At 36.9% G+C, this 13,543-nt stretch overlaps 1 protein-coding gene across 1 annotated transcript in view; it reads left to right on the forward strand.

Annotated features, from left to right (window-relative positions):
* ARSB (arylsulfatase B) overlaps positions 1-13,543 on the forward strand; it is a 67,371-nt gene that overhangs the window by 25,027 nt on the left and 28,801 nt on the right. The window contains exon 5 of the mRNA XM_055699290.1: positions 8,604-8,847. Coding sequence (XP_055555265.1) covers positions 8,604-8,847 — 244 coding nt within the window. The remainder of the gene's footprint in view (positions 1-8,603; positions 8,848-13,543) is intronic.

The following is a 13,543-nucleotide window of genomic DNA, read 5'->3' on the forward strand; positions in this document are numbered from 1 at the left end:
ACCCTACTTTCACTCTCACCTTCACAAAGCAATTAATCTCTTAATCAGAAGCAAGAAACTGGAACAAGTGCCAAGAGTTATTATTGACCCTATTTCCCCTTCAAATGTTTTGTGCACCTATTTCGTGCTAGATGATGTGCAGCTGATGGCTTTAGTATGTTGGCAGCCTCTAGTTTCAGGAGTAGCAGAAGCTTAAAAGGTTCCTTTTCTCATTATTTTGAAGGTGCTTTAATTTGATAACATATTGAAATGCCCAAACCTGCATTATAAAATAATTCAGAGTTAGTTTTTTTTCTGGTCGGTACTTACTTGAAAAAATACCATGTGGTTTTAGACAAACCTTTCAAACAGAGCTTGGCATGGTTTACATATCAGACGGATGTGTGCTAGATCAGCTTACTGCAGGGGCCCATGAGGAGAAATTAAAGGGTATGGGAGTTTTCTTTTGGAGCCTCAGAGAAATTCATCAATTCAAAAAAGTAGGAGCTTAAGCACAGGTGTAAAAGAGAAAAAAAGCTAGGGCATGCCAATGTTGGATTTGAAATGTAAAGTAGATACAGTAAGAGTATTTGGCAAGTATTTTGTGACTGTTTTAAGGAAAAAAAGAGACCTTGGTGTTTGTAGCCAAGAGCCAGAAATGTTAGGCTAGATCTTTACAGACTCTAAGGGTTGGTTAAAGTTATTAAGCACTAGTATATGGTAAATGATTAGTGATTTGAGTTGAGATATCTGATTGTATTTACATGATCCTAGATGCTTAAATTTAAGTTTCTTCTTACTTTCCACTTGCAGATACATTACTTCAAATGCTTTCTTTGTGCTGTGTTCTGAATAGGATAAAAAAGTGGTTGTATAGTCAAAGACTTTCTTGGCACACGGTACTTTACTTTTTTTCTCTCTCTTTGTTTGGTTTGTTGGTTTTTTTTATTATTATTATTTAAACTGATTCCTAATTGAATACTTCCTTTAAATTTTGGTTGGTTCTTTCTTTCTTTCTCTGTGGATATGCAACTTATGTACACACATATCTGTTAAACTTCTGGATGGCTAGTTTTAAAAATAAACCTAGATAGCCAAGAGATGTTCTGTATTTAAATTTATTAACCTCATTATCATAAAATTTTTTGCATGTTGATTGTATGTGTGTGTGTCTGTGTGATATCACGCAGTTTTGGTCTTTTGTTTTGCTAAATTTTTTTAGGCATAATTTGTTGTGCTGTAAGATATACAACCTAAAACAGCCCAGAAGTACTTATCCTGTTGGATTGCTGTGCTGAAAGAGGGTTTGGAATTTTTTTAATTTTCCGTTAAAGACTATTATTTTTCTTATAGGAAGTAATTAATTGCTGCTGTACTTTCCAGAGTTACTGTTGTAAATATTTTCCGTATTCTTGGATCAGTCTTTGTTCCACAAATGCTGTAAACAGTTGTTAAACTTACCGTGATGATTAGGATTACTAGGGGACATACTTAGGATGACAGTTCTGCCATTTAACCAAGGTTGTATAATACGTATCACAAACTTGAACTCTCTGGGTTTATCATCTTATGAGGATGGAAGGTTGAGGATAAATAGAAGTTAAGGACAGTGTATGTAAATGCTGCATATTTTTGTGAGTATTCTCACTGTCTAACACAATTTGCACACTCAATGTAGGCAGCAAGGGTGGGTTTTTTCTTTCTTTTTTTTCTTTTTTTTTTTTTTTTTTTGTAAGGAGACTTTATGGGTAGATCCTCATTTGAACTCAGAAAATACAAAGATTGAAAAGAAGTACTGAAGTTAAAACTGCTTAATAACAGCACCAAATACAGTCCTGGATGAATCTGTGGAGAAATTCCAGGAAGCCCTCTCCAAGGCACTTGTCTAGAACGATTTGCCTGGCATGTCAACGAGACTGCAGGGTGTAGCTCTGTTGTGGTCATAAGAAGCATGCAGCAACCTGAGTGGTCACAAGGGAGACATAAAAAGGATGCCCTGTTAAAAAAAAAAAAAAAAAAAGTTACTTTTCTATAGTATAATTGAAACAAGATCCAGTTTTAGAAGTAAATAAGCAGCTATACAATGAGGCACACTGCTGTTGCTTTTGAAAAAAATGCAAACTCATTTTATATATTATTTACCATGTTTTGCTTACCCACTTCAGTACTGTGTAAGAGCTGGTGAAAAAGCAGTGAGGGAAATCTTTAAAGCAAAGACCAGTTTCTGGCCTATTTTCAGAGAAGATAGTACCTCTAGCGCATTAACGTGGGGCAACATCTTGAGCAGAAGCTGCTAAGACAGCAGGTGCAGGTAGTAGAAGTTGCAGAAGGGAAGTTGCTTGAGCCACTTGTCCACATGCTGAAGAAAGTGTGTTGGCCATACTGTACTTAAGTGCTCTTTGGAAAATGTTTTCTTCCCCTACCATCCAAAAAATAAGCACAAAGCTCTCTATAGCTTTTGAAATAAGTTTTTCATTTCACTACATAGGCAATAATTTTTTTGTACAACTGGGGGAGATTAAGCTTACTTTCCTAGAAAACTGGCTTTATGCAGTATTAACAGGACATGCCTCAATTTAATTTCTTTTCCCAAAATAACTTTTGAGCCTGTTGATCAATTTGAACAATTTTTCAGAGGAGTGAGCTCTGGTATGTGAAGATTTGAGACATCTATTAATGCTGTTAATATTGCCCCCTAGTTCAGTAACCACTGTGGACTTGCCTTAGCAAGGAATGCGCACAGGTGAGAGATAGTTATGATCCTGGGAAGGATATTTGTCAGAGTTCATTCTTAAGACAAACACTTCTGCCTGTTTCGTTTTTCTGTTGTCTAATGAGGTATAAATCCCACATGAAGTTTTTCCCACAGTTCAGTGTGGGTTATCTCTGTAGTATGAAGCAGACTGTTGCTTCAGTTCCAGGGTAATTCAGTAAACCTAAGTCCCTCTGAAGACTTGAATCCATATGTGCTTTACTAGTTATTGCTCTCAGAATTGTTTTATTGCTGGGTGTGTTGTTGTTTTTTTGTTTTGTCCAACTGCTCTTCAAAGAGGTTTTAGTCATTAAACTGTTTACTAGTTACCTACATCCCACATCACTGCATATATATACTGCCCTAGTCAAAATGTTTGGCAGCTGGCAACACTTCAGAGAAGTGTTTGGGAGAAACTGAAGGGCCTCTCTGTTTAGTTTTGTTTATTGATTCCTTTAAGAACTCCTGCAAAACATCTTTTACAGTTTACAAATGACAGATTTAACAAATTAAGCCCTTTCTCATGTATATGACAATGAATATGAATTACAAAAGCAGATGTTTGTGAGAAAAAAACATTGGCCTTCATTTTAAAAGGTATATTCAAATGCACAAGGTTTGCTTTGCTTTTCTTTTGCTTATGTTGAAAGGTTTTTATTGAATTAAATAGATTTTAAAAATCTGTTTTTCTGAACTGATTTTCTATGTGGGAAATGTGTCCTGTTTTCATCCAAAATCTTTTGCGAGGGAGGTACTATCTTTCTACTTGCTCCATTAAAGTATCTTAATGTTAACAGCTTTGCATAGACTTTAAGATGGGTGAGAAAGTGATTGGATTTAAATAGGTGTAAGAGAGTGAGAGAATGTAGAAATAGCCGTCTAAGATTTTTTTTTTTTCTTAAAGGCATGTTTGGGTAGTTGCTAGAGTTAGAAGTAAAACATTTGATTTCTTTGCAGATATTTTAATTAAAACAGAAAACAAAAGTTCTCACTTCAAAATTTTATTTTGCTATAGCAATACATGGTATTTACTGAGGGTCAGCTTTGCCAGTACTTTAAAAAGTATTCAAGGGGTTAGGGTACTGTGCATGACTATTTTGAAGACAAAAGTTATTTCATCTGGAGAGCTTTTTATCAGTCTGTGTTATCAGGATACATGTCCCACAGATACACTGGTATGGAGAAAGTAACATAAACTGTGGTGGTGTTTTGGGTTTGGAAGAACTACACTGGGTTTGGGGGTGGATGGGTGGGGTTAGACCTATGAATTTTATTAGTATCTGTTCCAGTGAAATTATTCAGTGTGGCAATCTGGGGGGTGGGGGTGGTGTGGGGTTTTTTTTAAGATATGTTCAGATCTTATCAGATTCCTACTCCTTCAATACTGAAGTCAACACAAAATTAAAAGAGAATTATGGTACTCACATGATTCATGTAAATTGGCAGAGAATGATACTAGAGATGAGCCTAGCTTTTGTACTTAGGGACTCTTTTGACCAATTCCTGACCCTCATAAGTATTTACTGCTCTTAAGAAACTGTTCTGTCTGTGACCACATGGTTCCCTCCAATCTAACTATTGCAGGCTCCATCCCAAGTGCTTACAACTGTCAATGAGCTTCCTTTTCTCTTTAGGATTTTTGCTTTCCCTTCCATGGTAGGAATGACATCTCTTCCCAAATCAGTGCAGTATATCATTGGTGTTTGTGATAAAATTACTACATTATAAAGATTCCTCCATAGTCTACAAGGCTTATGTTAGTTCAAGGGTGCACAACTTTGACTGAAACTACATTTTAAAGTAGTCAGGATGCTTCTGTCTCTCTCCTTTATTCCGTCATTTTGCCATTTACTCTGCATAGGTCTTCTGTGCATTTTTTGTGGTTGTTGGTAATGCCTACTGCAAACTCTGTTTCAGCCCATTCTTGTATATGCGAGAACGTCTCTCCACAGTGTTCTCTTTCATTGTCACAAATTTCAGCTTGTAGAAAAAAAAATCTGTCAGAATGGCAAAAAAGCATCCTGGTACCTTCCTCCTTAAATAATACACAATGATTGGAGTGATAAAAATACTGTGAGAAAATAAAGGTAGCTAAACACATATCAAAGCAAGCCAAACCAAACAACAAAGCTCTTCAAAAAGGTATGATGCTTCCATTTAAGAAAGCAAACAAAACTGAATAAAAATTAGCTAGGTAATGCTTATGCCAAGTACCATAATTTCTAAGTATATAGCCTTATTCTCTCCCCTTTCATCCTTTTTTTAGGGACAAGCTGGTTTTATGATTTTTCTGATGCACATAATTTGTTGTGGGTACTACTGAAGTCTAAATTATGAAGATGTAATTACAAAAATGGTTCTTACAGATAGGAAAAAATACGCTCACTACATTTTCCAGACTATTTCCCTATTATTTTTAATGAAAGTCACATTTGATGTTCATGTAGAGGAAAGAGAGAATTGAAGTATCATGCTTGAGGGAGGCTTGTGTTTTCAGCTGAAGTAGCAAAGCTGAAGCTTTAATAATAAGAAATGTTACAAGCCAGGGCCTCCAGTTGTATGTACCTTGATTCCAAAAGCTTTGCTCTGGAGACTGTCTGCTGAGATTAGGTATTAGGATGAGTCATGGAGAGAAACAGTTGCAAAAATGTCAATAAATCGTTCAGGAAATACTGTCTTCAAGGGGATTTAGAATTGGATATGAAGCCAGTGTAGAACATGAAGCAAAAGGGATCCTGTTTGTCTCTTACCTAGGTGGGTGTTGTGTGTTTTAAACTGTTGGGGGTTTCTATATGGACTTTGGAGTTTGTTCCATATTTGAGAAACTTTGCTAAAATAGCGTGAGGAGTTAGTATTGGGAGAACATAAGAGTGGCTGTACTTCCACAGATAAAGGATCCGTCTAGGCAAGCATGCCCTCGCTATGACAATGCCTGGCAGCAGATGCCTAGGAAAGGGTATTGGGTATTGGGACTCATTGTGCCTTTCACAAAACATTATGTGAACACTTTCAAATCTTCAACAGTTTGTGGCTGAAGAAATTCCTGAGACAGAGGTAATGTCTTTTAATGTAAGAACTATCAGGATGTTGGTTTTTTGTTTGGTTTTTTTATCTTTAACTCTCCAGTGGCTTTTTGGACCCATCCAAGCTTTTAGCATGCATCAGTTCTATGTGTGTTAGGGGAAGAGTATCTGAACACACACAGAGCAGGTATCCATTTTGTCTCTTGCTGTCTAGACGTACCCTGGTAGGTAAGACTGACTAGAACACCAGTTACAGTCCTGCAGTGGTTGTTCATGCATGCCTTTCTGCCACGTCTGCACCTCATGCAATCAGTGGCTTCTTGTTTACTCTGTGTGTGTGTGTGTCCCCTTATTATTTAGTGATTAGCTTAATATTTCACCAACAAAGACTCCCTTATGATCTTTCCTTATTATGTAACTTTCTCATCTTTAACAACTGTTGGTATTTGAAGACCTGCTTTAGCCCATATAGAAGTAATTGTCTTTAACTTTGGAAAATGGTATCACTTGCATATAAACTGCCAGAGACACATCAGCTCTGTTCTGCCTACCTAGAAAGGAAATAAACTTCAATAATCAAAACAGAAAACAGAAACCATTCTTTTCCCTCATTCAACACTCTCTTGATAACTCAGTAAAGAAACTAAGCAGAAACGGTCTTTTGAATGTGAATTCCCAATGGAGAAGGAAATACTAATGTCCTAGCAGTGTGGACATGAGAAGTCAAGTGGGATGAAACTTGTTTCATATGTTGGGGTTTTTTTATTATCAGAAAAGTCATCAAAACAAGAAAAAAAAATCCCCCTTTTAAAAATTGTCTGAATGCTGATACAACACATGAATTTTTACAGGATATATGTTAGAAAGACTCCTTGTCTCAGGGAATTTATTGTGTAATGAAACTGGCACAACGTGAATGTCTTCAACTCAACTACAGAAAGTAAAGAAAAAATATAATAAAGATTTTACTGTAACCCAGGCGGAAATGCACACTTTTCTCTCTATATTCTTCAAAAAGACAGTCTACTACTGTAATTTCCTTGCTGCTTTGTTGCTGATATTCATATCTTATGTGCTAGAATTAAACCGATATGTACAGTAAGTAACCTCTGATACAAGGAAGACATTCAACATATTAAGAATAACTTAAGAATTGATCCCACTGGATGTTGAAACTGTGCTCTAATGTAGTGTAGATAAGATACCTTTTACTCTTAAGACCATCGAAGGTTAAAAGCTACTGAAAGCTCTGTCCTGTGAGTACCCCTGACAGGAATTCCTGTTTACATTAAGAGTAGAAGGAATTGTTGAAAGTCCTTTTTTTGGGTTTTGTTGTTGTTGTTGTTTTTTTTGGGGGGGAGTGTTTTTGGGTTTTGTAACTGGCAACTACTTAAATTCGCAGATCTCACTGCTCAACATTGTGTGAGAAATACTGGTAGCTAATATTTCGTTGCCTGCATTTCATATTGAAGACAATAAAGCTTTTTATTTATTTTTGACTGAAGAGTATTGGGCACACAAGCAGCTCAACTGGAAGCTAGCTGGCCCACAGAACTCTTAACACTTTTCAACTCACGCTGTTTTTGACAAGTGCTTCATTTAGCTTAGGCTTCCACCTTTTAACATCTTCACAGAGACATGCACTACTTTATTCTTTCGTAGAACAAAAAGGGTCTTCTGTGTACAGTAGAACGATGTTCACAGCGGGGGTTTACATTCATCCCTAATTAATGAAATAGAAAGGACATAATTTTATTGTGTTGTGGTTACAGTAAAGTTCTTTTTTAAGGTGTGAGACTTGTACTTCTTGTTTCTTCTTCAAATTCCCATTTTTAAAATCAGAAAATACAATGTAAACTTGTCAAATTACAGTGAATGTCAGTTCAACAACTAGTATTTGAAAGAACTTCAACCTCATTAAAATACAGAAAAATTATGCTTGAAAGAATTGCCATCAATGACTCTTCTAAGATCTTTACAATAGATTCAAACAAGGAAAACTGTACAGCAGTACTAAAAGTAACTTCACAGAATCATTAATTCTGTTAACTTCAGGAATCTGGATTTTATTCTAAGTGTGGAAGCTTGGCCAGAGATACCTGAGCTATCTTTAATTCATGTAGATGTTTCTGAGTTACTGTAGTCACAACTCAACTATTTCTGTAAAGATCTTACATGTTCTCATCAAACACAATAAATCTGGTATATTTCTGAGTCACTTCAACTGTTTTAACTGGTTTCAACTCGTTTTGTTAGGGCTTTCTTCTTCTGCCTGCAAAGCTGTCTGTCCTGTGTGACATTACAAATCAATATGGCTGCCTAAAAATCTAGGGAAAAAATAGTTCTAAACTGGGACTATGCGTGCTCTCCTGTACACTAGAATAACAGTTTTCCGTTATAACTATACCATACCACTTTGGAAAACAGTGTGTTCTGAGTACTAATGATGCATTGATAGCAACTCTTCCTGGTGCCTGTGAAATGGTTGGAACTAAGTTTTTGAAGTCTTTGATTCTGGAAGCTTTGGATGTCTAATGATTTTTAGAATCAACATCAGAGGTTGCTCTTAACGAAGGCTTGCTAAATCATTGGCTTGTGTGATGGTATAACTTCTACCTAGCAGTAACTTTTCATTGTAGTAATTTTTAAGACTGGCAAGAATCAACATATGCTTGTTACATGCTTTGAACATGTGACATGTTGTATGAGCACTTAACAGCACTATGCAAGTACTTGCATGACACACCAATATTGTGAAAGTATTTTTTTAAATGATTGAATAAATGTTGTGATGAGGATTTTTCCGTTTCCTTCTTGCCAATAGTTCCTCTTAATGACTTTTTTTCCAGATAATGGAGGACAGACTTTGGCTGGTGGGAATAACTGGCCACTGAGAGGAAGAAAATGGACCCTCTGGGAAGGAGGAGTGAGAGGAGTAGGCTTTGTTGCAAGTCCTTTGCTGAAACAAAAAGGTGTAGAAAGTCATGAACTCATCCATATCTCTGACTGGCTGCCTACGCTGGTGCACCTTGCTGGAGGACATATCAATGGCACTAAGCCTTTGGATGGCTTTGATGTTTGGAAAGCTATCAGGTAACGTGCATGTCATATCATAGCATTCTGGTATGGGAAGAATTTAATGAGCCCAGAGAACAGAACTGGAGCAAGGTGCAGGGAAATATTACATCTTACTTTCCCTGAATAGAGGGAAGGTATGAGTGCAGTTGTCTTTGCTATGTGTGAGAGAATTATCCAGGTTGCAAATTAATACTGACCACAGATGCAGAACTGCCATACAGCTTTAACTTGGTATGTTGAATTTCTTTGTAAACATGGTATACTTTTTCAGAAACACTCTGTGATCCAGAAGTATGTTAACTGATGTTGCACAGCACGGAGTACAAGTTAGTAAATTTTATGGACCCAGTCCTGCTCTCTACAGATCCCAGTTGAGTGTCTCTGCAGTATGCGCCTGGAATTGGACTTGTGGGAAATCTGTGCAAACATTAAACTCACTGAGCATGGATTTCACTTTGATGGTTTGTTTGCTCACTACGGGACCTGTCAGGCTGGCTCAGAGTGTATCCATTTGAACAGGTCCGTATCATGCTGCCTAGTGTCTCAACACGCCTGTGAGATTGAGTACAAAAGTAGACCCGACTTGGTTCCTGAGAGGCCGTGATGTTGGGCCTGATTTAAGCAAGCTGGAGCACTCAGGAGGATGCTTAGATGGCTGGAAAAAAGCAGCAGCTTAGCTCCAGCTGGGCTGACACTGAGACCAAGCTAATGACTTTTACTCGTCTCTGTCTGACTGTGCACCTCTCATGCTGTCTCCATTAACTGAGATATCCCAAACCCCATTAGTTCAGTTAATGGAGAGTCTTCTGTGCATTCAAAGAAAAATGAGTTAAATCCTGTACATTTTTCTTCTGGAAAAGAATAATAAAATAGTATCACAAATGCTGGATACTGCAGGCTCTGGGCACATCTGAATATGTGCTTATTACTGGAGCTTTGGGCTCAGCAGAGTAAGTAGAATAGAATCTAAAAGAATAAATTTAATAATTATTAACTGGTAAAGGTGATTTTTTCACTGGAACAAACAGTCAGAAAAAACTCTGGTGTTGCCCCTTTGTGATATCTTCAGTCAAGGCTTACACTCAGTCAGTTCTTATCTTTCAAAGCTTTTCTTCTACTAAAATGTATTACAAAGTCCTTAAAACCCGAGTTTCTGCAGAATTTTAAACTTCTGTGACCAACACTAGGTTTTGCAAAAATTACATGGTGGCACTGGTTTATATTACTTTGTTTCTTCCTCTGCTATGCTGCATGTAATGTATACATTGATGGGGCTAAATCCTATTGTCCGTGTTCTTAGAAATTATATTTATGTTAGTAGGACTTCGAATATTGTTTTAATGCACATAAGAATCATGTAGGATGGGAAGTTTAATACTGGTAAAGCAGAAAAAAAGGACTACCAATTCTATTTCCTACCTGCTGTTCATTTGAGAATGAGTGTTTTGTTTCTTTTGGTAGTCTTTGTTCTGTTTTTATAGCAGTCATACAATGTTATATTAGTGTGTTATAACCTTTTGTCTCTTTCCCAGGGTTTCCACCCAGCTTGCAGAAGAAATGTAGCTATTTATGTAGTAATTGCTCAATTTTTTGCAATATTCTACAGAGTGCATTAAAATAAGTACTGATTTTTTTGTGTCTCAGCATCCTATACTGTGAATTACCAGCATTAATTCCTAAACAAGTGGGTTAGGGATTAAGAATTGAAACTGAGAAACTACAGCAGGCAGAGCTGAGTTTATCTACCTGTCTCTGTTTAGCCCTATATAGACCCTGAAGTCAAAAAGAAAAACCCCAACCCAGTCTTGCACCCCTGCCCTCCTCTCCCCAAACCAGACCCTATTTCTTGAGTTTAGAATCGTTTTATTTGTACCTTTAGTAGGATTACCTGTACTGAAACTGCTAACTTTGATTTCTTTCTTAGTGCTGCCTCTGTTTCTTGGGAGTTATGGGATAATTTTCTGTCCTAGCTGGAGTTTGCTGAAAGCTCATGGGCTGGTGCCCAGGTATACTGTGTGGCTCTTTTCCAAGTGGAAGAAGATAAGGATGTGTATAATTGAGGGCAGGGACCATTAACTGCCAGGAAGGAATGGAGACTCCCAGCCAGCCAGAGAAAGTAAAATGGTTTACGTGCTGCTGTTACTGTGGGAAAACAGCATCAGCAAGATCCTGGGCTACTCCTAAACCACAGACTTCTCTTCCAGCTACTAGAATTCCTGTCTACTTCAAGTTTAGTTTCAACCAGGTATTCCTTGTTATAGGCTTCTCAGATCAGGTTATTCAGCAGGAGAATTGTTTGTGGGGAAGGACAGGTACAGCTGTGCATCCCCTGCATGCTCCTGGCCTGTGAACCTTCTCTCTTTGTGGAGGGACTGAATGCGGTGTTCAGTGGCACTGCTATGGAGTAGGTGACCACCAATGGAGAGGAAAAAAGTCAGGTTTTGTGAATTGTCAGGCTGCTCTTTGGCTGACCTTGCAGCTAAAATGTCAAATTTCACATGATCTTCTCATGTAATCAGGAGAAATGAATGTATTAAATTTCATGATCATAACTCAAAAGGTCACTTGAATATTGGATAGCAAACAATGAAGGCACAGTGCCCTTTTGGTGACGTCTGATGGAAAGTTCAGATATATTGCTTTTCTTGGACCAGATGGCTCATAATGAGTGAAATTATAATTTGCTAAGATTCTACCTCATTTGAAGAAAGGAAATTAATAACCAATCAGTGTTACATCTGTATTTTTTCAGTCCAGTCTAATACAAATAGCTGCATATACTTGTGATTTATTTTTTTCCATGGACTTCAGTCCTGAGCCTACTGTTTCATATGTTCATAATCAAAAGGAAAAGGGTTATACATTTGGAACCTGATTTAGGTATTCAAAAGAATATATGGGACAATGCATATACTCTCAGAAGTCACAAAATTATTGGATCCATTCTGGTATCTGTCTGATATCTGTTTATAAATGATCAGTATTTAAAGGATGTGTTGTTAATATGGTATTTATGTAAATATAGATACGATATATTTTAATATATATTATATGAAAAGTATATATAATATATAATAACAAATATAAATTATATAATTTAGAAAATATATAAAATACATAATTTTAATATAGATCACAATATAGCTAATGTAGATGTTAGATATAGATTTTGAAATCCTAAGTATAAATTCTGAGATACTAGACCAAAATGAAATTTATGCCATGTTTGGTAGTCCAAATTAGTAATTACATTAACATAACACTGATTAATAAGTTTTTGTAGTAAATAGAAGTGCTGTAAATGTGTATCCTACTGTTCATTTCATGCCTCCTCTACTTAATTTTGACTTGAAGAACCAGAAGAAAGTTAATGGTTAGGAGCGAAGATGTTTAGGAGGACGAAAAAATGTTCAGGAGCACATTTCTTGTGGACAAAAATACGTTCTTTTGCATTCTTTTTAGGTTACTATAAGGTTCTTTCATACAGTGCATGAAACTGAGGAAACAGAATGTTCTTGCTCTCATTGCTTAAACTTCTTTTCTAAGGTAAAAATTTGCATGCTACTTAAAAGCTCTTTGACAGGGACTTTGAACTCAAAAGCTTGTCTGCTCTTTCCAAACTGATCTACTGACCTAGTAGTGTAGGAAATACTGTTGCAACATTGTATCAATGAGAGACCTAATAGAAGAGGAATGTGATTTTATTTAAACTAGAAACGGAAATAAAGCAGGCTTTGCTGCACTCTCACAGTCTGACACTCACTCACCAAAAGGTGTGTGTGTGTCTAAAGGAGCCTGCCCAGGAGCCCTGCACCAGGGTAGGGGTTTTCAAGCCATCCATTTGGCAGCCAGGCACCACGATGCTTGTGGCAAGATGTTGGGTGTAGGATCTCTTGTGATGGTGCTGAGGTGCGGGAACTCCAGCTTCTGAAGTTCTTGTAATACCTTCTGTGTTATTCTGAGGTTGGTAACCATTCACAGTTTCTGGTTGTGCCGCCTTGTACCCTTTTGGTGCTGCTTCTCTGTCCTCCACCTCTGTGAGTCACCAAGTGCCATGACTTTTGTGTCCTGATGTCCCTGTCCTGTGAAACTGGCTTAGATGTGTTGGGGTCTTGCTGACCTGCTAATCTGGACATTGTTAACACAGGCCGTTATGAGAAACCTTTGTCTGCTTTGTGTTCATGCTGTTGTTTCCACATGCAGATCTTCCCAGCCTTTCTCCATTCATACTAGTCTTGGCCTTTTTGATAACTTTTTTTCACATTTTTCAACAGTAAAATATTGTAGGCCACCAAAAAAACCTTTTGCATGCAAACTTTTGCTGCAGTGTATCTTTGAACCAGTAGTTCCTGAAATTTTATTTTCCTCCAAGCACCTTTGGAATGAAATTTAACTTTCCCTTTAATATCTCTAATATCTTTAAAAAATAACTTAGGATGCTATCACTGTACCAACCCATTTTTGGACATCTATCAGACCATTCCGATCTCAGGTATAAACCTTCTACATGAATCGTATTTTTTAATGCCTTAGATTGCCATGAGTAACACTACAATATAGCTGAAACCTCTAAAACAATGTACATGTTAGAAATTATTTCTGAAAATACAGTGATAATATCACTAATATATTTTAGAAAAATAGTAATGGAGATTACCAAGAACAATTAATAGAAAACAATACTAAAGTACAGCCAGTCAAGGAATATAAA

Source organism: Falco cherrug, chromosome Z (genome assembly GCF_023634085.1).
Source record: "Falco cherrug isolate bFalChe1 chromosome Z, bFalChe1.pri, whole genome shotgun sequence".
NCBI lineage: Eukaryota > Metazoa > Chordata > Aves > Falconiformes > Falconidae > Falco > Falco cherrug.